Source organism: Megalops cyprinoides, chromosome 20 (genome assembly GCF_013368585.1).
Source record: "Megalops cyprinoides isolate fMegCyp1 chromosome 20, fMegCyp1.pri, whole genome shotgun sequence".
Lineage (NCBI taxonomy): Eukaryota > Metazoa > Chordata > Actinopteri > Elopiformes > Megalopidae > Megalops > Megalops cyprinoides.
The window spans coordinates 18,140,417-18,163,003 of NC_050602.1; the positions used below are offsets into that span (position 1 = coordinate 18,140,417).

Consider the following 22,587-nt stretch of genomic DNA (forward strand, 5'->3'; position numbering starts at 1 on the left):
GTCTGACGATAGGGCCTCTGTTTTCTCGTGGCTAAATGTTTTGGAATTATTTCGACTAAGTGTGTTATGAAGCGGACGGCGCAAAAAAAAGTACTTTTCGGACCAGTACTTGCGCAAATCAGTTACTCTGTTTCCTCGACTAAACTGCGCATGTGCGTTGGGTCTCTGCCACCTTTGCTGGTTATGAGCTGTTCATTGAAGAATTGGCACAACCACACGCGTGTTTAATTCTCGACACGATCCCTCCCACATCTCCCCATTTGCCAGACCTGCGGAAGGCGGAAATGTCATCACGTCGGAGTCGGACTTCCTTAGTGACACGCAGTAAACCGGTCACTCAAGTCCTGTGTCCGACTCATTCTTTCCCCGTTTTCAGTTTATGATTTTCCGACTGCTCGGTACATTACCCAGGAAGCTGTCAAGGGTGGTGTACCGATTCCCCATAGCCATGAAGCCTCAGGTTGTGTTCGTGTTGGGCGGGCCTGGTGCCGGGAAAGGAACCCAGTGCGCTAAAATCGTGGAGGTAAGACGTGCAGAGAAAATGCAGAGAACAGATTATGTGTTGGACACATATACAATATGGCTAACCTGGCTGAAGTCGAATGTATTGTGAAACTTTCTGCTATCCGCAGAAATGATGACTGGTAGCCATCCCGCTACCTACAGAGTTATCGGGCACAGAAGGAGCTGGCTAATTGCATGGAGCTAGTTCATGAAAAGCACCAGTTCCTTTGTTGCGATTTCATTAATGGTTTTACACCAAAGTTATTTAGATTACTTCGTAACACTTTGTAGCTAGTACCAGCAGATATATTTGCCTGATGGGTGGTTAGTCACTGAGGGTAGCGAACTAGCTAATGACTTTTGCACGTTATTAAAACGTTTCCCTCTTTCGACTTACATGTAACCACAGAAAATCACAGTCAAGGAATGCCTGACATAATTCGTCTTCTGTCATAATCGCGTATTTGTCTGGGCGTGGTGTGTTCGGCCAATACAGACTGAGGCAAAGAGAGGGTGTCTCCTCTAACGTTGTATAGCAGGATACTGCTTGAGGGGGCAGGATGTTGACACAGAGACTCACACACTCACACACATATTGACGCACTTACGTACGCATACACACTCCAATGCTCACACACACCTATACTCGCACACAATACTAAACACACAGTTTGACGTGCTTCAGACTGCCTGACAGTGCTTGCTATGGCTGCAACAGACAGACTTGTCAGTAAAGAAATCAGTTAAGCTCTGTGCTGCATCTCCCACCGTTAGTACTGCTACACCTATTACACACGTGGAAAATGTCAGCATTACACAGATATTCCGCTGTCTGCCAGTAGCATAGCCTGAAGCTCCCCCATACCCCATATCCCACACCCACCCCGCTATCATAATCGCATATTGCGGTAGGGCTTGAATGGTGTTACACTCACACTCACTGGTCTGTGAGTGTTGTTAGGCTGGTCTGACACTGTTGCTCATTTAATTTGAATGGATACACCTATGTTCTATTGTGCTGGTAGTTGCTCTGCTAAATGCACGTAATGTAATGTAATGTAATGTAATGTAATGTGCCCCATGTGTAATTCCCATGTACAATTACAGCCGCCATTGGTAACTTGCTGTGTTCTCCAGCTCCTTGTGCCTCATGTTTAGTCTCTTTGTGTCTTCGCTAATTTATCTCCTTTCTCATCCTCTCTCTTTCAGAATTACAGCTACACTCACCTGTCCGCAGGTGACCTGCTGCGGGCAGAACGGGGCCGGGAGGGGTCAGAATTCGGACAGCTGATTGACAACTACATCAAGGAGGGAAAGATCGTCCCTGTGGAGATCACCATCAACCTCCTGAGGAAGGTATGCAGAGGAGGGCATGTTAGCATTTTAAATATCCTGTTGAGCGTGTGTTAAGTAGACATCAGAGGACACATTAGCATTTTAAGTAAGGAAGGTGTGTTAGCGTGCCAAGTGTGCATCAGCAGGCCCATTAGCATTTTAAGTGTGCGGTGAAGGACATGTTAATATATTTGTCAAAGTCTCACTAAGGATGAAACTCACTGTAATATTAATGCTGCTCTTTGATGAGTCATTCTTTTGTGTTTTATTCCGCTTCTTTTTTGACAACTAGAGAAAGTTGCCTGCAAACTACTATATATTTATCATTTTGAAGTGGCAGAAAAATGGAGAGTGAGGCCTGGGGGGGGTTGGGGGGGTTGTCATTGTGGAGTGAGAGTGATTGAAAGGTGTTGGGAGGGCATATGCCTGCTCTGTGCTGCTCCACGCTGCCCCATTGAGTGAGCCACCCTTTCCCAACCTCCCTGCTACCCCTTACAGGCAATGGAAGAGACCATGCAGCAGGACTCGGAGAGGTTTCGCTTCCTGATTGACGGCTTCCCCCGTAACCAAGACAACCTGCAGGGGTGGTGCAAAGTCATGGAGGGCAAGGCTGATGTCAAATTTGTCCTCTTCTTCAACTGTAGCAACGAGGTGATGGGCGGGGGTCAATGGGGAGGGAGAACAAGCTGGGAAAAGGGGATTAGCGTCTGCCTCTGATTGGTTTGAGTGCACCAGTGAGGATAATCATTTGCTCAGAGCCAGTATCTAAAGGCATTTAATAAGAGAACAACTTATTAACAACTCATTTTTCAACCTCATTTGATTTTGGTGTGCCACAAAGCATTCTACAGAGATGCTAATGGAATCTGAAGCATGGATGTACAGGTGATGGAGCTCAGGACTTCATTTCCCATCAGCCCCCTCTGCAGTATGTTTTTTGGTTCTCTGCCTTTTGTTAAATGTTCAGAAGTAGCTGTCAGTACCAGTATCCGCATGGCTCTTCAGGGCTTGGACATCTGTGACTCTTGGCTGTTGGACGGTCAGGCGATGTGGGAGAGTGTTGCCTGTCGCTGACTGAGGTGTGCTGTGTTTCTGCAGGTGTGCATCGACAGGTGTCTGGAGAGGGGGAAGAGTAGCGGTCGCACAGACGACAACAGAGAGAGCCTTGAGAAAAGGTAACCCCTCCCTCTCCTACCTGTTACCTGTCATGTTTGTGTCTGTTTTCGGCGGTTCCATAGTCTAGAGTTCTAACAGCGTGCAAAGACTGCATGCACACGCTGCGTGTCTGTACTTCCTGTCCCGTCCCGGATTGATGACCTCACTTCCGTGTGTGCTGCAGGATCCAGACGTACCTGTACTCCACCCGGCCCGTCATTGAGCAGTATGAGAAGCAGGGGAAGGTGCACACTGTCGACGCCTCCCGCAGCGTGGACGAGGTGAGCTCACAGACCTGCTGAATCCCCTGCACACGCACACACACACACACGTGCTTACGCATGTGCACTTACACACACACACACACACACACACGCACACACGTGCTTACGCATGTACACTTACACACACACACACACACACACACACACTCACACATGTGCTTACGCATGTGCACTTACACACACACACACACACACACACACACACTTATACATATGCACATACACACACGCTTACACATATGCACATACACACACACATGCTTACACATGCGCAAACACATGCATGCATACACACACATATACATGCTTACACTCATGTATACACATGCAACCACTCTCACATGTACACAAGCTCACCAACACACACACAGCCATAATCCGGTAATCCACACGAAGGTATGAGCGCTTACGCCTGTGTTACCATTACCTGTACTGTCATGCTGTGTCTATGTCCCGCAGGTGTTTGCAGATGTCAAGAGCATCCTGGACAAGGAAGGGTAGATGCCCCACCATCCACTCCAGCCAGCCATCCCCCACAGCCAATCACAGAGCTCCTCACGCTCCTGGTTTTATATTGCTGGCTTATGCTGCAGTGGATGCAGCAATTATACATACACAGATACACACACACACACACATATATATATATATATTTTATATAGAATTTTTCTACATATGCATTTGGATTTCCTTTCAGGTCAAAGCTGCTTTCCAAAGGGGGTGATCAGCTGCTCACCCCACATACACTCCTCACCACAGGAACAAACTGCCAGGGCTTCCTTTTCCAAAACAACAGTTATTACTACACTTCGGGTGCTCCAACATAGGCGTTTACATGTAGACTGACTCTGTGCCTGAAGGGATCGCCTTTTAAAAGGCAAGCAGGGATAGACAGCAGAGAGCTTATTGTTGTTGCTTGTCTGTCAGTCTTTGTTAGCTGTGTGGTTTAAATGGCTACAGTTGTACAGAGAGCACTGTTGAGCAGCTTGAAGTGTGCTGCTGAGCATATGTGAGTGTGCTTGTGCATGTGATGGTGGGCTTCTGTGTGTGTGTGTGTGTGTGTGTGTGTGTGTGTGTGTGTGCTTGTGTGTGCTTGTGTTTGTGTGAGAGTGTGTGAACATGAGCGTGAGTGTGCATGCATGTCTGTTTGGTCAGCTGGGTTGCAGCTCCAGGAGGCTGTTGGTGTGATACCAGAGAGGAGTCCATCCTTATGGTTATTGGCCACCAGGTGTGCATGGAGGGGTCCATGTAAAGCTTACAAGACAGGGACCTTACACTGCTGCCACCTAGTGTTAGCACCTGGTATCTCCTCTCACTCTCTGCACCAGACACCCATTATGTCACTATTCCGTCCACTGCAGTGACAGTCAAAGCTCAGCCATGCAAAGAACAGTAGCATTATGAACCATAATGATACAATCAATAATGTCTGAATTGTACAGCATACGCTCTGCATCACAAGTGCTGATCAGTTTAATTTATTTACTCACTAGAACACTGAAAATGGTGATGGAAGTGATTCCAGCGATACCTGTCATTATCATTTGGGGGTCACTGTTTTTGAATGGGAGCCAATTACAAATCCTGCGTTTTGTTGATCGGGTTATTTATTCAGCCCCCCAGTGCTCTGTCCCCTCCATCAACGGCTCTCTGACTGTCCCTGTAGGCTCTGTCTGCTGCTCTTGCTTAGTTACTCACTTCAGGTGCACAAAATGTAGATTTGAAATGTTTTTATTCCTTTCTGTGTCATGTAAAATCATGAGAAAAAAATGCCAAAACGGACCAGTTTATTAAACTTGAACCTTTGTTTCTATTTTATGTGAGGAATAGGTAAAATAAAAAAGAAGAAAAGAAATGTACAAAATGGATATTCCTTCCTTTTGTCACTGTGTTAATGTCTTATTTTGCTCACCTTTCGCCCAAAATTCACACCCTAGAATGTGACTGGGTTTGGATGGATATAGGGAAAGACATGCGTGCAGGATGAAACATTTTCAGCATATGAAATATTAGGCTTGGATTTCAAGATTTGTTGGGTGTTACTTTACAGCTATGCTGGATTTAACCAGTTGTTATACCGTGTTTCAATGGAAGTGGAATACAATGAAGAAAGACCTCCATAGGGATGAACTTAATGAAAAAGAAAATCCAGAAAGTAAAGAATTTCATGTGCATATAGTTTTATGCACATAGTGTGATGTTCAACAAAGAACAACCGGCTGTGTTCCATCCCTTAATGAATTTCAAGTCTTTCTAATGTGAATAAAAGCCACGTCCTCGTATTTATCTACAGATGAAAACACACTCTGTGGGATGGGCGATTCTGAACAAAACCATCTGCCCCCGGCCGATGAATAAAAGGAAAGCAAAAACAGAAATAATTAGCTCGCAACATAAATTATTTTCTCCTTTGACCTCAAACTGCCAATTTCATCTGTGTGTTCCAACAGCGGATTTGTGTACTTGAGCTGATGTGGACGTGTTGCGCGAAGAAAAGCGATATACCCTTGTAAAGGGCGCCATCTGCTGGTGCTTTGGTAGTATCGCTATTGTACGTTTTCAATACTGCATTTTGAGATCAAGAATCTTGATGCGAAAAACAATAGTACTGTGTTAGGCTGAAGTACATCGAAAGAAAGTGAAAGAAGAAGGGTGTAATAGACCCACTGTTTAAACAAATTTATTTTTGATGGCTGACATAATTGGTTAATACCCCTGTTGAGTTGTTAAATAAATTCCAAGGGTGTTGGTGATGTGTCTGTGCGAATAAAGAAATAATATGATTGAGTTTTTCCCCCAATATATTTTGATTATTTACCTTGTAAATAAATTCGTTATACAAATATTAGCGTTCATAACTTCATTATACTTCACTACTCAATCTACTCAACTGTTGTAGGCCGGATATCAATAAATTAATTGTAAATCCCAGGTTAAAGAATTAACTTTCACGACTCAATCTGGGGGTTTGAACCACGCAGTTACAATGTACCCCTTCCACGTGAAGCATACCAGTATCCTCATACAATTAACGTCATGAATATGACAATTCTATGCATGAAAATATAAACATGAAATAACCATATTTTATTTTGGCATTATTAAATTTGTTAAAGTGAAACAAGAAGAAGGATTAATCGTAATAATAAACAATGGAAGAGTGGGTGTCATTTTTTCCTCCATTGAAGAGAAAAATGATCTATTTTCACAAAGAAGAAATTCTAAACAGAAACTCTGCGATGTAAAAATGATAATATTAATCAGCTGAACAAAATTAGATATTCAAGCTATCCCACACCTGATTTGATCGACCGCATCTTGTGCTAGCTGTCGGCACGGGGTCACATGGTGATAGTTTAGAGTTTGTAAATTTTGCTCTGTGCCAACATCCTCAAAGAGTATAATGGTAAGCACGATAATCCAAGTATGCATCTATGCAATGTAAACAAAGCCTTAAGATTTGGTGTCGGTGAAACGTTCTTGAATTAGCCTAGGAGAAGCCCTAATACTTCGTTTCGTCCGATGCGACCAGAAAACTAAGCACAATTGTTAGGATCTTAGCGATGTTTTAGACTATTCCTTAGCGACTGATAAATGTGTCCTGTTGGAAAGGTCAATTTCACGTAGAATACAGATATAATTTGCATTATAGAATTACAAAAGACTACATGCAGGATTATCTCTACCTCACTTGGCGTTTCTTTTAAATGTGGATACTCATTGCACGGTGTGGGTCGTTGGATTGCAGCAATCTGTACGCTATCATTCTGTGTTTGTAGGCATTCTAAGAAAGAGTAATGGAATGCGCCCCAATGTGGAAGTAGGCAATTTGCAAAAAGGGATATGAATGTTTTGGCCGAGGCCTTGTTTGTGGCCACAAGTCCTTAATAATTTATTTATTTATTTATTTTATTTTATTTCTCGCATGCCTAGATTGAGGTTTCATGTAGGCAACATCACATCTTTGGCCAGTGGCTTTCACGTTAACCAGTGCAGTCTTGGGAAATCGTCATTTCTGTCAAAGACCTCTGCTTACACATTATATATACCTGCTTAAATATAGGTATTGCAATAAATGCTGTTAATAGGACAATGGTAGTTTGCAAACAAGGAACGTTGACCCCAGCAATGGCTGTATTTCGTGTGCTGTGCATTGCATTTATAGGAGAGCTCATGTGAACAGGAATTCCATGCACACAGTGAAGAGGACTCAGGGGCCATACTCATCCATGGAAATGAGGTGAGCATTCAAATTCCCTAAAGACCTATTGCAATATATACAAAATTGCTTTGCTCTGCTACAATATATATTATATGTTTCCCCTCAGTGGTGTGTGGCCACAAACAGTGTATAAGTCCTTGCTAAAAGTAAGCCTTCTATGTACTGCATGCCTGGACTGACGATTCATGTAGACAACATCACAAGTTTAGCCAGCAGCTTTCATGCTGACTGCAGCAGTGTTGCATGCCAATCAGTTTTGTCAAAGACCTCTAGGTGTTGCATTCAATGCTGTTAACAAGACAGTAGTAGTTTGCAGACAGGGAACATTGACTCCAGTTGACTCTGAATAATGGTTGTATTTTGTGTGCTGTGTGTTGCATTTACAGGAGAACTCATGTGAACAGGAATTCCATACATACAGTGAAGAGGACCTAGGGGCCATAGTCCTTCATGGAAATGATGTGAGCATTCACATACCCTAAAGGCCTGTTGCATTATATACAATACTTTATGCATAATATACACATTATTACTTGCCTAACTGACAAATGATCACTTTTTTACAGCCATAACTCTCCCTGAAACAGTTCATTGTACGCTTGAAATGGTAATGTTCCAATAAAAGGGTCTCCGTGTGTTCCAAAGTGGCCAAATGGCCTTTCATGACTGTCTCTAACATTCCATCCCAGTCTCCTGGCTGCTATACCAAACTCTTCCATGTCAAGTCACATTTGACATTGGCACATTGGCTCATCCTTGTGGCATTTTACACACAACATGCAACTTTCACCATGATTTGTGATTGCTTTGCTCTGCATGATTTCTGTTGTTGCTTTGGATGTATAACCCTTTGGTGTTCAGCCTTGAAGCCATCTGAGATACAAAATTCTGGTATGGACGCTATGATGATCGTGGCTGTCATAAGTGGATCATTGCAGTCAAAACTGTGGTTCAGGCAAAATAAAGGAGAGGTTATTTTCACATCTTGCTCTTTCAATTATGTTGTTTTTTTCTGTTTATTTCAGATGGAAAATGGTGACGTGGACTCTGCGCTTAATTCCTCTTTTGACGACGTTTCAGACGATGAGGTACACAGATCAGCTTTTTATTATTCAGTACTTGCTTATGGTCATTTTGCTGCTGTATCAATATAAGGGGGTAACTATATGTACCATATTCAAATGCGCTGAATACTGGATATAACAATATATAAGAATATTATTGTGAAGAGCAGTGAGGATTCATTCCTCACTTCCACATCGAGGATGTGCTGCTTGTTGTGTAAGTAGCACTGTGCGGTCACATGAATGGATAGGTGGAGATGACTCTTCACATGATTGTGACATACAGTGGTGTTTGCATAGTATTTGTTTTGCTTCATAATAAATTCCCCTTCAGATATCCACCAAAAAAGAGAGACATTGGAGGCTTGGGCCAGAAAACCTGAATGACACACTGTTGTATGACTTCCCCGAGCTTGAGAAAGCCGATGTTTTGATATTTGGATCTCAGGAAGAAAGTCAAAATGGGGACCCACGGGGTCCTCAATTTATTATGACAAACTGTGAGACAAAAAATGAAGAAAATTAATCTTAAATTTAAAATGCTGTAGCAGCTCTTTCATCTGTGCACTTTGTCAATATATAATAAAGTTTTTTAGGAAAAAAGTTGAAGCTGAATGGAACCGCTATTGCTACACAGTAATTTTTAAAATGCAGGTTAGTGGTGCAATGCTGCCACCTCCTGTAAAAGCTTAGGTACTGCACTTTTCACCAAAATGTCAGTTGCAGGTTTTGCCGTACTATGGAAGACACGGTTCAGTCTTTGAAGGCCTTTTATGTTAGCCATGGTTTTTAATAATCATTTTAAATTGAGTAATTGTGTATCCCAGTCCCAATTCAGAGTCAATTACTGGAAAAATTACCCTGTGATTAAACATAGTGTAACTCTGCTTACAAATCTACTAAGGGAGTTAAAATGTAAAATACCTGTAGTTATTTGGCTTTCATTACCCTGAGAGGTGCATTTCTGCTTGGGGAATGAACAGTAGCCTAAATAACCACATGCCATGTACTGTTGCAAACATGCAAGTCAGTGTATGAAGTTATGCAATGAAGTATTTGTAAAATGTAATGGAAAAAGCTCATAGATTGCAGACATGTCTGGAAGGGCTCAAGAGATAATGGCTGTAATGTTTGTGGCTGTCTTGCTGATGATAGCTCAGTGTGTCTCAGCAGTATTAACTGTACTGATTGACTTGTTCTCCTCTCTGTTTGTGAACATACTCGATGTGTAAAAGGTTGTCCTGCAAGTGAGTTGTATCAGTGTCCATGTTTAATCATACGTATTTGTCCTGGTCATCGAATACTGCAATCCAGCAAGTTATATGTAGCTGTAACCTATATTTGTTTAGTTTTTGCTTCTTTTGTGCAAGAGAAAGGGGTCAATCTAAGTAGACAGGATTACTGGATAATTACATTATTACCATTTATAACTCTTATCCAGAGCAACTTAGTTTTTTTAAATATTGTCCAATGTAACCTTTTATGCAGCTGGATATTTACTGAGGCAATTCTGGGTGAAGTACCCTGCCCAAGGGTACAGCAGCAGTGCCATAGTGGGGAATCAAGCCAGCAACCTTTCGGTTATGAGCCCTGTTCCTTGCCACTATGTTACAGTGCGGGAAAATATGTACATCTCTGGCACACCAACATGTTGCTAATGCTCTGACACTGTACAGGTCATCTGCTGTTAGCGCTGGAAGCCCTTGAACACTGTGAGACAGGTTAATTCAGTGTTGGTAGTGTAATGACATCACATGTAATGGCTTCTACTTTTTTACATTTCCACCTGCAGTACCTTGCAAAAGTATTCAGACCCTTGACCGAGTCTCACATTTTGCTGAATTACAAATGATCATTGAAATTTGGTTCTGTGTGATATTTTACTCAGGAGGGACTGGGTTTATCTTGTTAAAATTGAAGGGAGAATGGAAGGAGCAAAATACAGGGAAATACTGCAAGAAAACCTGCTTCAGTCTGCCAAAAATCCTAAGATTGGAAGAAAGTTCATCTTTCAGCAGGACAATAATCCCTAGCACAAGGCCAAAGCAACAAGTGGCTCAAGGACAAGAGGATGAATGTCTTACAGTGGCCCAGTCAAAGTCCTGATCTCAGGACCACTGAGAATCTGTGGCACTATTTGAAAATTGTGGTCCAGAAGTGTCAAACAGTGGGCAAAGCTCGTAATACTTAACCCAAAAGACTTAAAGCTGTTATTGCAGCAAAAGGTGGCTTTACCAAATACAAATATGTGGGGCTTGAATACTTATGCAGACGGTGCATTTCATTTTTTCTTAATATTTTCTAACATAAAACCCATGTTACCTTAAAATAATTAGTTTTGAGTTTCAATGTTTTTAAATAAAATACGACACAAAAAATTTCAATGTATCATTTGTATTTCAGTAAAATGTGAGAGTTGGTGAAGGGCTGAATTCTTTTGTGAGGCAGTGTGTCTTGGATAATGCTCCATTTTTGGTAACGTACAGGTGTAATGGTGTACTGTTTGGGGTAAGCAGGTGGCTGTGCATGTAATGGATTTGGAACTGTACTTCAGAGTGTCACTAGTTCTAATCCTCAAGAACCTCACTATTGTACACTTGAGCAGGGTAATAAACCTGAATAAGCTTGAGTAAATACTTAAGCGTTTAAACACAAATGCAGGTCTTCCTGAGTAATCCAATATATTCTAACAGTTAAGAATTACATCCCTGCAATGATTCTTCCTCCTCACAGTGTTAGAGTAGCAGCTCGGAACAGCTCTCTGGATTCACACCCCCCCACCCCCCACCGCCCACAAAAAAAAAAAACGAGCATCTTTCGAGTTAACATAGAAAGTCAATACTTTTATTTTACATTCATACATCTATATTTTACAATACACTTTATGCATGTTTAAAAAAGTCAAATCCCAAAACAATTCCTGAAGATTTACAATTCAGGCAAAGTTGCATTTGCAGGTTCGTGAAGGTTGGGGGGGGGGGGGGGGAAGCAATAATACAAAACTGAGGGGGACAAGTGCCGTCCTTGAGTCGTACCTTTAAAACTGGGCTGAAGAGGGTTCACTCACCTCAGAGAAGGCACCAGGAGAACACAGTGTATGTACAGAACCAACATTACACCCTACTGCAGCTTCTACACACAACAACTACCGTAAACCTTGTCAAAAAAATCCAATCACATTTCTATACAAATAAATCTGAAAGCAGTTTAGACAAAATATTTTTCTGTTATACAGAAGTTTTTTTTTTTAAAATGCACATTTTTGACAATAATTCAAGAGCTACCCTGCCAGCAGAGCAGCAGCCTGACTGATGCAATTATACATTTAATATGTCACAGAAATTTTATGCAATGGCCCATTTCATACTTTTTAGTATTCCTAACAGCAGTCATCCGTCTCGGGTCAATTTTTACAAAATCGCCTTAGTTCGGTAAGTAGCATCGATACTTATGGGGTCAAAATCCATTAAAATGTGTCATAATGATTTTTAACAAGAGCAAGTATTTCCTTTCACAATGAGGAAAATACATGGTGTAAAATGTACAAGCATATATGGATTTCTTGGTTTTTTTTGTACAGCTTTGCCAAAAATACCATTACCCTAAAAAATATGGCAACGTTCGAAATTTATACTTTCAGAAAAAGTATCTTTGATATAAAATGCTGTATCCTCAAAAACTGGATTGCAGTGTCAACATTCCATCCTTTTTGCACCAAAATAAAGCTTTATATACATGTCAGAAAGCTTATATCCACTCATGTTTTTATAATTTATATACGTTATAGACAATAAAGTGACCAAATCGTAACCGTATATGGTTCTGTGTTCACATGTAGAGGAAACCCGTTTTAGTTGGCATACTCTGCCCAAGTTAGTTTTTTTTGTCTCTCCAACAGTGTGGCACTATAAATGGACAGCTGTACAACGAGGATGCTCTGCCACCAGGGGGAGCTGTTGCTCAGGACGCCTTGGCTCCGTCGCCTGGCATGTCTGTAGTGGACATGCGGTACTGGATCTTGGTGTTGGTGATGGCACCGTGCTTCTGTCGAAGGTGCAGCCTCAGCTGACTCTTGTGGCGAAAGTGCAGATTGCATTTCTCGCACTGAAATCGAAATGGGAATAAGCTTGGGTTAACGGTTGCGCTTGGTCCGGTTTCACCGAGTCCATGTTGATAGGGTGGAGAACATGCAAAATGACTATCCAGCATTAGGGCCTGGTAATTAGCAGGTTTGTTAAACAGTATAAATGACTGTGCTGTGACGGTGGCTGGCATTGTTGAAATGGATCAGTAAATGTTAAAGCAGCCAGGCACACGGGGGGCCAGGTAAGCAGGGTGGGGGGAGGTGCTTACATGGTAGGGCTTCTCTCCTGTGTGGATGCGCAGGTGACTCTTGAGAGTCTGTAGGTGGCGGAAGCGAGTCCCGCAGATTTCGCAGGGGTACGGCTTTTCCCCTGTGTGGATCAGCACGTGGGCACGGAGGTGAGCCACCTGTGGGGGGGGTGTCACATTAGTCACCAGAAGGGAATGGCTCACTCTGCCAGAGCTTAAGGAGTCTACATTACATCAATGAGTTTCCCACTGTCACTGTGTTATAAAGAGAAAATGACAGTTAAAGAGAGACTCTCTTAACTACCGCGGGGAAAAACACAGGTGAAAGTTTGATGCCTGGGTCTTCTCCGCGCTCACCTGTACAAAGCGAGCTCCGCACGTCTCACACTTGTATGGCTTTTCTCCTGAGTGGATGCGGGTGTGGGTCTTGAGGTTGGCTGGTCGGTTGAACTGAGCACCGCAGATGTTGCAGCGGTATGGTTTCTCCCCTTTAAGAACAGAAAGGCTACAGTTAGGTGCGGAGGCAGAGGGCGATGCTGCCGCTCCTCAGACAGGCCGAAGTGTGTGCTCTTTACCCGTGTGGACGGTTTTGTGGCTGGCGAGGTTCCCCTTGTAGCGGAAAGAGGCCTGGCAGCGGTCGCATTTGTACGGCTTGTCGCTGTGGACCTGGAGCACGTGCCGTTTGAGGGACTCCTCCTCCGCGAACTTGGAGTCACACTCGTTGCAAAAGAACGTACCGTTTTCTGAAAAGGAAGAAAAAAAAAAAAAGAAGCTAGTTCACTTCGGGGGAAACTGTACAGTTAAGACGCTAAGATGTACTGGTTGTCTGAATGCACGCGTGTCGCGGGCCGGGAAAGGAGCGGGTCTCACCGCAGCTGGAGTCGGAGTACTCGGAGTGCAGCTCGGACAGCTCCTCCCCGCAGTGGGAGCCCGGCGTGTTGGGGCACATGTCGGAGTGCTGGGGGGAGGGGGACCCACAGGTGGAGCACTTTGAGTGGTTTATGTAGAGAGAGTGGCCATCGCCGTGTCTCTGAGATCCTTCCAGGACCCTGGAACCACAGAGGCAAATGTCACCCGTGTGCATCACTGCAATACCTAAAACTAAGCATGACTTCATTTAGTTCTTGTCCACAGCAACTCAGAGCCTACATTTCACATCGTCCACTTACAGCTAGCCGTTTACTGAAGAACCCCAGGCAGTCTAAAACGGTGCCTGACCTGCGATTTGAACCATCACCTTTTTGATTAAACAGCAAATTCTCTAGCCTAAGGGATAAATACAAAACTTGCAGTAACCATGGAGATGGAAAAAAGTATATAAAAAAAAACAGCCACAAGGGCAGGTCAAAACACTCCCAATTCATAAATCATTTAGAAGACGAGACCCCTATGGCTATATCTCAGTTCTGAGAAACACAAGGGTGGTTCACAGCTCGGTCAGTAGGCCACCTAGCCAACACGTCGCTGTATGTTCTGGAGCTCACCTGTTAATGATGTTGTTGAGACGGCTGACCTGGGGCACAAGAAGCTCGTCGCCATGGTCACTGATCTTGGCCGCGGTCTGCAGGTCCATGTGCTCCGATTCGCTGGGCGGGAGGTAGGCGGGGGAGGCGAGGCGAGGGGGCGAGCGTGTCTCGGACTCGCCTGGGCTGCCCTCCTTCTCCTTGGCTGTCTGGTTGGCAGAGTTGAGGACGATGAACTTGTACTTCTTCCAGTTGCGGGCCTTGGGGTCCTGTGGACCCTGGGTGGGCGGGGCCTGGGAGAGGGCGGCGTTCTTGCTGCTGCTGGACTCCGTGGGCGAGTTGGGTTGGCAGTCGGACTTCAGTGGGCTCTGGGGGCTGTTCAGAACACCCTTGGGCCCGCTCAGGGAGTAATGCTGATGGTGGCCCAGGTTCTCCTCCTCATCCTCCTCCACGGGGGTGGTCTCCTTGCCTGTTTCTCTGTGTTCTTGGGCCACGCCCAGATAGCCGTGCCCTCTGGAGGCCACGCCCATAGACTGATGGGCGCCTGCCTGGCTCTCCTCCTCCCAGACCGCCTCCCTGGAGGAGGCTGTTCCGTGGCCCCCGCTGGGGCTGGGCCTGCCGTACTCCGCCCGCACTCCGGAGTTATCGGGCGGGGTGCAGTGCTTCTGGTGGACGGTGCCCCCTTTAGGGAAGTCGGCGAGGGGGTTTTTGGCATCTGTCAGCTTTCCGAGGGGAAACGGGAAGCCCTGGATGGGCAGGTGGCCGTAGAGGTGGTAGGAGCTGTTGGGGGCGTTGACCGCGCCGAAGACGCTGCGGCCGTACGCGCGGCCGTCGCTGCAGGGGCCCTCCACCTCCTGAGCCCGGTACGGCTGAACATCCTGCGGGAACAGCAGAGGCCCGCCCCAAAGCTCCTCCCTCGGCAGCTTCACCGATGAGTCCCTGCGGAGCAAAAAGCAGGGAGGCTTTGGTTAAACGCGGCCCGCATCAGCAAGGTGAGTGTGAGTGGACTGTGTTCCCAGTATTCCAACTGTGTGTAGCTTAGTGGTTAAGGAGCAGTACTCATAACCAAAATTTAGCTGGTTCGATTCCCCATGGGGGCACTGCTGCTGTACCCATGGGCAAGGTACTTAAACCACAATTGCCTCATGCAAAATATCCAGCTGTATAAAGGGATGATGTTAAAATTGTAATTGATGTAATTCGCTTTGTATAACAGCATCTGCTAAATGCCAATAATGTAAGGTAATGTGTTCCACCTTCACGGCACTCACCTGGACTTGATGAACCTGTGGCAGGTGTCCACCACGTGGTCCATTTGCAGGTAGATGGCGGTGTTCATGGTGGCCATGATCAGGCTCTCCTTCAGCGTCAGACACGAGGTGTACATGAACTCCAGCAGGATGGCAAAGCCTTCCGGGTCCACCTTGGGATCCAGGCTGATGACGTTCAGGTTGCACTTGAGGGAGTCCGTGAAGATGGTGTAGAACAGCCCGCTTTGAAATGAGAAGAGTCGTTTAAGCATTTGCGTTTGAATGACAGGGCAAATACTGACAGGAGACTGAGGCTTCATGATTCCTTCCTGCTGCCAATCACTGACTTGTTTGAACCAATCAAAAGACTGTGCCCTCCACAGCAAAACTGGTTTGTTTCAAAAGAATGAATCACTGAAAAACCATGGCCCTACCCTTCCTGGCACTCATGGGGCCTCTCTCTCCTACGAAGCTGTCAGCACATTACCACCCACACACTTAATATTGCACAGCTTCTGTTTTAAATGGCATCCAATTATACAGCTGGCAAGTTTCAGCAAGGCCCCATCACCCCCCCCACCCCCCCAAAGCCACCTGACTGATCCAGTTCACTATCCACTGTACCACTTTTCCCCCCCTTTTTCTGAATTTAAATTTAGATAACTGCTGACTGCATTCACTTACGCCCTGCTTACCACAGACGTTTGCGCATCGTCTTACCTGCAGGCCATGAGCACTGTCTTGTGAGCGCGAAACTGCTGTCTGTTGACGAGGATGGTGACGTCAGTGAGCATGTTCCTGCTGCGCAGCCGGTTCAGGTTGAACAGAACGTCACTCGCATGGCGCATGAACTGAATGCAGCTGTCCGCTGCACATGCCATTTTATCGAAATCTGAAATTAAAAAAAATATATATATATATTTAAATTAAAATAGACGTGCCAACCTTTACCCCCGCAATCCTCCTCGGTCGTTTGAGCTTCACTCTCCTAAGTAGGTTACTGGGAAATGACGAATGATGCATAGTTTCGTTGGTGCCCCAGCTGTCCAGCTGTGACACCACATTACATGAAGTTGTTCAATCCATTATTTCATCACCGGCTCTTCTTCTTGCCGTAGGCGAGTTCTAGAAAGGGGAGGCGGATTGGTGAACCGTGCAGGACTGCTCATCATTTATCATCGCTGTAATAAGTTGTCCTTAATGCCACTTTATTACAGTGCATCTATGACCACAAACATCCCAAAAATACACAAAAAAACCATGGCGTCTCACTGCTTCCTTGGAAGACGTTTGAAGGCTTTCCGATGATGTGTTGCAAGTCCAATGTCTGCAGGAGTAGTAACTCCAACCGATAGGGGGCGCCAATTGGTTTTCTAACGCCGATGGGCGCACTGGTTTTATTACGGAGTTCACTTGACGGATTAATAAAAGAAACCACTAAGTATTGTTTCAGAAAAGATTTATTTAAAAATGTATGTCAACATCCATTCGCTCAATCTCCCTTGGGTTCGTGTTCATTATTGAATTGGTTTTCCAAAACGATTCCAGGACTCGGCAGAGACCCTCGAGAATATTACACTAATAAAGTCTCCTGACATGATCACGGTGCGCTCGAGTCAGCGGCGTCATATGGGGATTCGCGTCAACATTCGCCCACATCTCGGACTCCGTGTGACATATAACGCATTGGACACATTACATGGATGCATCTAATTGAATGCACTGCGTTCGGTTGAGACTAAATCTACTCCTTACTGAGTTCAGGGGGTACTAAAGTGAATTGGAGAAATATCACGATTCAAGTAGCCTACGTCTAAATAGATGTTAATCTGCAAACTCAAATAAAGAGACATTTTTCGTTTTCTGAAGATTCCAATACAGAGGTAGTTTGTTGACAGCATTCTGACAAATTTGGTAGAAATTCCCCCTAACGTAGACCAGTAACGTACCCATTTCATATCTGGGTGGTTCTGCTTTGGGTGATATAAATCACAATCGATCTAGAACACTTTCTCGTTTCCATGAGCGACTTCCAGGTACTACAGGACGATATTAAACGTTGTGTATTCACTGCACTGTCAGTTTCCAAACAAACAGTACAACCACTCATTGCCCATTTAAACAATGAAGTTTCGACTCGTCTCAGACAGAAGTATGATCACGTTTTCAGGGATTAAATATGGACATAATTTCCAAGTCTCATGTGGGTCATAGGGTAGTGTTGAAATGTACAACAGGAAAAAGTTGTAATGCTCGACAGCTGTCACTAGACGGCGATGAAGCCCACGAATTCCACGAACTAAGTGGATACCACATACAGGTAACAACATTGTTTTAATATTTCCACTATTCATTTAACACCAGGGCCAATCACGTCACACGATTCAAGTATCGCTGAATGTTCTGAAAGGTGAGAAAATCTGCAAGAATATGCATGAAGGCAGTTCAAGGACATTGGCCGAAACTGTAAACAATAATCAGATTTTGGTAATCGCGCTATACCGCCAAAGTTTAACAGCACGAGTGAGAGGCTTTCTGTCAAATGAAGACGGCACACACAAATTTAAAGCTTAAAGCCACCGCAGATCAAAGATTTATGTTTGTGTCGTGCGTGTTTGCACAGGACACTATCGTAAATACATCGCTCATTTTTCAGTGCGCATATTTAGGACGACAGACAGACAGAATCGCAGCAAAACAGCCCGCACGTCGTAGGGCTGATTAACATTTATGGCAAGAATTCTCAAAGATCTGGTATAGTTTGCTCACAGCCAAACAGACATGAGGGTGCCTGCCATTTCAATGGCCAATTCTTAGTAATGTGCCAATTTGTAGAACCTGTCAAAGCTCGGCAGAGCACGCCAAAAGACGGAACAATTTTTGCCAAATGACACGTGCACTTAGCAATGAATACATGTTTTGTTTCGTGGGAAAATCCTCAGATTTGCAGTGAATCCAATTTTTCCATTTTTTTAAGTCCTACGCACTCGTTCAAATATTCTAAATCAAACGGAGTGTTAATGCAATGTTCTGCCGTTGAACTATTAAAGTTGTTTAATTTTAAATTACACCACACTTCGTATAATGTATGTCCACATTAAAGGGACTTTTTGCCCAAATCCGTGCATCTACATAATTAAGCATTTTTTGGCGTTACATCAAGTCCGGTAAATCCCAAATGGACTAAGATTTAAGACCGATTTCTTCTGATAGATTGTTGGGCACATCTATTCTGTCTAAGAATAGCTAAGAATATGACAACAGCATGGAAACAATGGGCAGAGATACCGCCCTCCCTCAACGCAAAAGTCCCGGCGTTGCTACTTGACAGTTAAAGTATTTCGCCAAAAGGCAAAAGCGAATACCACAGAGAACAGGCGAAAGTAAACAGGAGACGTTTGCGACCAGAGATGGTTTCATTTTTCAGTACACCAAACCAATGAATGTCTAGTTCACGTCAAACAATTTTATGACACCCGAGACACACTGGAGTTGACCAAAACTGTCGCATAGATTTTCTTTCAGCACAAGCCAAGGAAACGTCTCATTCAACACGATTACAGTGTGTCAGAAAAGTTAGCCAGTGTGCTTTCAAAACATCTGAGAACGAAGCCACAGACAGCAAAAGTTTAGAAAAAAAATACTCAATACACACTTAGCAAACAGTGTATTGCGTGGCTTAAGTTCCACATCTACCAGCAATTTCAGTCAGTCTCGCTGTATATTTTACCATATTTTATGTTTTTCTGTTTGTCCGAATGGAAGAAAACAAACACCAGCACACTTCGCTAGCGACACGCCACAATGGAAATCTACCAGCGCACTCAGGAGAAAAAAAGATAGAAGGAACGGCAGCGCAGATTCGTTTTCTGAAACCTTATCAGACAGGCTCGGTCAGTACTCTGCATTTCCACCCATAGTTCACGCTATTAGTAACCGACCAGGAGTTACGGAAGTCTCCAAAATAGCTACATTCTAGCAACAAGGTACAAGGTAGCTTTATGAGGTCTGACTACGCCGTTTTAGAAGTAACAGGCGCCCTAAAATCTATTGGACCTGATCGTACAACGTTACGGCTTTGAAAAGAAGCATTCGCATTTATTTATTTTTTTTTAGCTGAATCATGTAGCAAGTCACGTTTGTATTTCTTAATAAACACAGACCGACCACACAAAATTAGGATTTTCATACAATCGGACAGTACTATACGACAACAGGCTAAACTTATAGGGTAGAAAAATTCTACGCTGAAGAAAGAAAAAAACATCTTCCTGGTTCGAAAACCACGCAGGCAGTATGAACACACACTGACAGTCCCGGAGGCTCACATGACAGTGCTTACTGACAGTGAATCCAATTTTTACAGCCCTCCGCGGCTATAACTGCCGCACACTTAGTCTGGCCACTACAGAGAGGACCAACACAGCGAGACAGATATGAATAAAAATCAGTAGTCGGGCTAGCTCAAGATTCATACAGCGCACACAACTATCCAAAAACATTTACAATATACATTTTAAAAACACACTGCGCAAATCAGCGCTCTTACTAAGGCACCTGCAACGAACAATACAATTTAGCGCCAAATAATTGACATATAAGAATAAAAAAAATCACCTGGTAGGGCTTTCCTAGAAACTTCTTGCATCACCAATTCTAAGAACCCCAGTTCTAAGAATCAGGAGAGCTCAATTCTCGGAATTTGAGTGTATGACGGTACCACTTTTAGAGGGCAGGGGAGGATCGTCTTTGGGGTTGTGCTGTTTAAATCGCGTCCGCTGGTAACAATTTGCTATGCTCGTTAAAAGTTTTCATTTTCAAAACAGAAATATTTAAAATATCGAGGAGTTGGCTCGCTGGGCGCGTCGTAATATGTATAAATTTTAAGAAAAATAGTTGTCCCTGATAGTCAGTTCACCCTCCGCCGTGGATGCTTCCAAATGCAGACGGTCACGTGTCCAGCCTACGCAGCCAATGTATTTAGTCCGGGCTGCGAATTCTCAGAACTAATTTGCTATTCTGTGACATAAGCACAGCAGCTCCCCATTGCCCGTCTTGGTACTAAACCCACAGTTGTTGTATATGCGAAACACAGCAGGACAAGTAATTCACACGGAGACACGTTCTTTATTTGTTCTGATACTTATACCATATAATGATTTCTTTTTTTCCGTCGAGGTATATTGAAAGTTACACATGTTGTTTTTACTTTGTGTTGGACAGAGGGCCCACCATCAGGGGTTGATTGGGACGGTACAGGAATATTCATTTTCGGAAAGACACTGCTCGAAAAATGTTTCGTTTTCACCCTTTGGAGCTTGTTTCCAGCGTAGCAGCATGCATCTGAGTTGGGTTATCTTTCGTGCACGCCAGTCAGCCAGGTTGACATCTGTCAGATTGCACGACATTTGTGGCTGGTGAAATGTGTAAGTGGAATTGCCTTGAATGCCTGTATTCCATGTTAAAAATTAATCATATGAAGTATTCTTGATAATGATTTTATCGTAGAGTAAGTACTATGTCGCTTTTTACAAAAGTTAAAATAAATTATTCATTAGAAAACAAAACATCTCATATTTGTCTGATTCTCATTTGATACGTTTCATTGCAGTACGTCGTTAATTGTAGTGAAGCATATTTTAGGGATGAAGACGGAGGCATAGTTGTTTTATCCGTTCAACTTTCAGTAAAGTGGGAGTTTGTAGGAATTCTAAACAAAATGCTAAAACGCTAAACCGCTTCTAGTTCTAGTTGGGTTTAGTAACTTATAGAGGGCCAATCGAGTAGCATCAGTTCATGGAACCCAACACTACTTCATTTACAGTGTGAGTTATCTGTAAGTTTCGTTTCTTGAAAGAAAATGATGAAGCAGTTTTGTGCAGACCAACATTTAAACGCAACCAGGTCAAGGACCGTATCATTGTTGCCCATAAAACGCTCGCCGGTGCATTTTTATAATCAAGAGATGATTCCCCTATCTCACATAATAAGTAGGCCAATGTTTAGCTCGAGACTTTTACTGCACGCGAACCAGTGCGGATACCGTAATTCCTCAACAACAACGTGCTCAAGGGCATACAAGTGCCTGTATTCTAGTTTATCACCTTCTCCATTTAAAACAGATGCAGTGGAGAATGGAAACACATACTCTCTTCACTTTCTTAAGGCAGGCCCCTCTGCGAAGAATTGCATGTCAAGTGATCCTACACTCATAACCAAAAACATACACCGTAGCGCGTGTAATTAGGAAGGGCGGTATGTAAATTTGAATGTGGAGTCACACAATCCTAATTTGCTAGCAGGTTTTTGGCCCGCAGAATATGTGTAATCCCGTGGCCCCCGTCGCTGTCTGCAAGCCCGAATCGAAAAAATACTGGTGTTCCGCCACTTCGCAGGCTGTTTGTTTACAGACCTAATATAACCGACATTGCACTACCGAAGGCGCAGTCTGTGCCCTGCGAACGCACGCCAGCTGTCTAGTGATAAACGCGTCCCGGAATGTGTGGGAATGCTCTTGCGCCTTTTCCCATCGGGTGTCTCGCTTGCGGGACCTTGGCATGGCTATTTGCAAATATTGACGCGTCTATTGCACATTTATGCATATGTCATAGCTTAATTTGTTGCACGTGTTTCAGTAAGGTCTCATATATCGATATTTTCCAGTCCATGTTTTCACTACAAACGTGAGGCCCTCTTTGCTGTCTCAAAATTAGCAGACATGTACAGCTTCTATAGTCCATGATTTATTTTGAATGTATCAAAAGGACTGATCGGAGCATCTTTTATGAGACGAAAAAAGTTATGTGGATGGAGTGGAAAATAAATGATTTGCAAATGGAACTGTTAAATTTGTTTTCCTTGTCTATTGTACAGTTCACTCTGTTACGAAGAATTAAAGCATATGGTGATAAAAACGCTGCTACAGAATCATTTCTTAACTAACGCTTTTAAAATACGCAATTTGTAATAGGCCTAATA

At 43.8% G+C, this 22,587-nt stretch overlaps 2 protein-coding genes across 2 annotated transcripts; one reads left to right on the forward strand and one right to left on the reverse strand.

Annotated features, from left to right (window-relative positions):
* cmpk (cytidylate kinase) lies at nucleotides 1-4,336 on the forward strand. The gene is made up of 6 exons (XM_036554205.1): nucleotides 1-523; nucleotides 1,714-1,860; nucleotides 2,338-2,490; nucleotides 2,938-3,014; nucleotides 3,179-3,275; nucleotides 3,738-4,336. The coding sequence occupies exons 1-6, from the start codon at nucleotides 380-382 to the stop codon at nucleotides 3,777-3,779; spliced, it is 660 nt and encodes a 219-aa protein (XP_036410098.1). The 5' UTR covers nucleotides 1-379; the 3' UTR covers nucleotides 3,780-4,336.
* Nucleotides 4,337-12,233: 7,897 nt separating this feature from the next.
* Nucleotides 12,234-20,264, reverse strand: LOC118795541 (B-cell lymphoma 6 protein-like). The gene is made up of 9 exons (XM_036554109.1): nucleotides 20,227-20,264; nucleotides 16,330-16,501; nucleotides 15,631-15,852; nucleotides 14,381-15,298; nucleotides 13,767-13,945; nucleotides 13,472-13,639; nucleotides 13,254-13,384; nucleotides 12,918-13,055; nucleotides 12,234-12,668 (listed from the first exon to the last, which is right to left on the reverse strand). Exons 1-9 carry the CDS (start codon nucleotides 20,255-20,257, stop codon nucleotides 12,525-12,527), a joined length of 2,103 nt encoding a protein of 700 aa, XP_036410002.1. The 5' UTR covers nucleotides 20,258-20,264; the 3' UTR covers nucleotides 12,234-12,524.
* Between the last annotated feature and the right edge of the window lie 2,323 nt (nucleotides 20,265-22,587).

What these genes read in the sequence shown, in the direction of transcription:
- cmpk (XM_036554205.1), top strand. Translation starts at nt 380, where the DNA reads ATGATTTTCCGACTGCTCGGTACATTACCCAGGAAGCTGTCAAGGGTG. An exon ending in AGTGCGCTAAAATCGTGGAG is followed by an intron (nt 524 to 1,713) that starts GTAAGACGTGCA and finishes TCTCTCTTTCAG; the next exon opens with AATTACAGCTACACTCACCT. An exon ending in TCTTCAACTGTAGCAACGAG is followed by an intron (nt 2,491 to 2,937) that starts GTGATGGGCGGG and finishes GTGTTTCTGCAG; the next exon opens with GTGTGCATCGACAGGTGTCT.
- LOC118795541 (XM_036554109.1), bottom strand. Translation starts at nt 20,257, where the DNA reads ATGCAAGAAGTTTCTAGGAAAGCCCTACCAG. An exon ending in CTCAACAACATCATTAACAG is followed by an intron (nt 13,946 to 14,380) that starts GTGAGCTCCAGA and finishes CTGTGGTTCCAG; the next exon opens with GGTCCTGGAAGGATCTCAGA. An exon ending in GCGGAGCTCGCTTTGTACAG is followed by an intron (nt 13,056 to 13,253) that starts GTGAGCGCGGAG and finishes CCCCCCCCACAG; the next exon opens with GTGGCTCACCTCCGTGCCCA.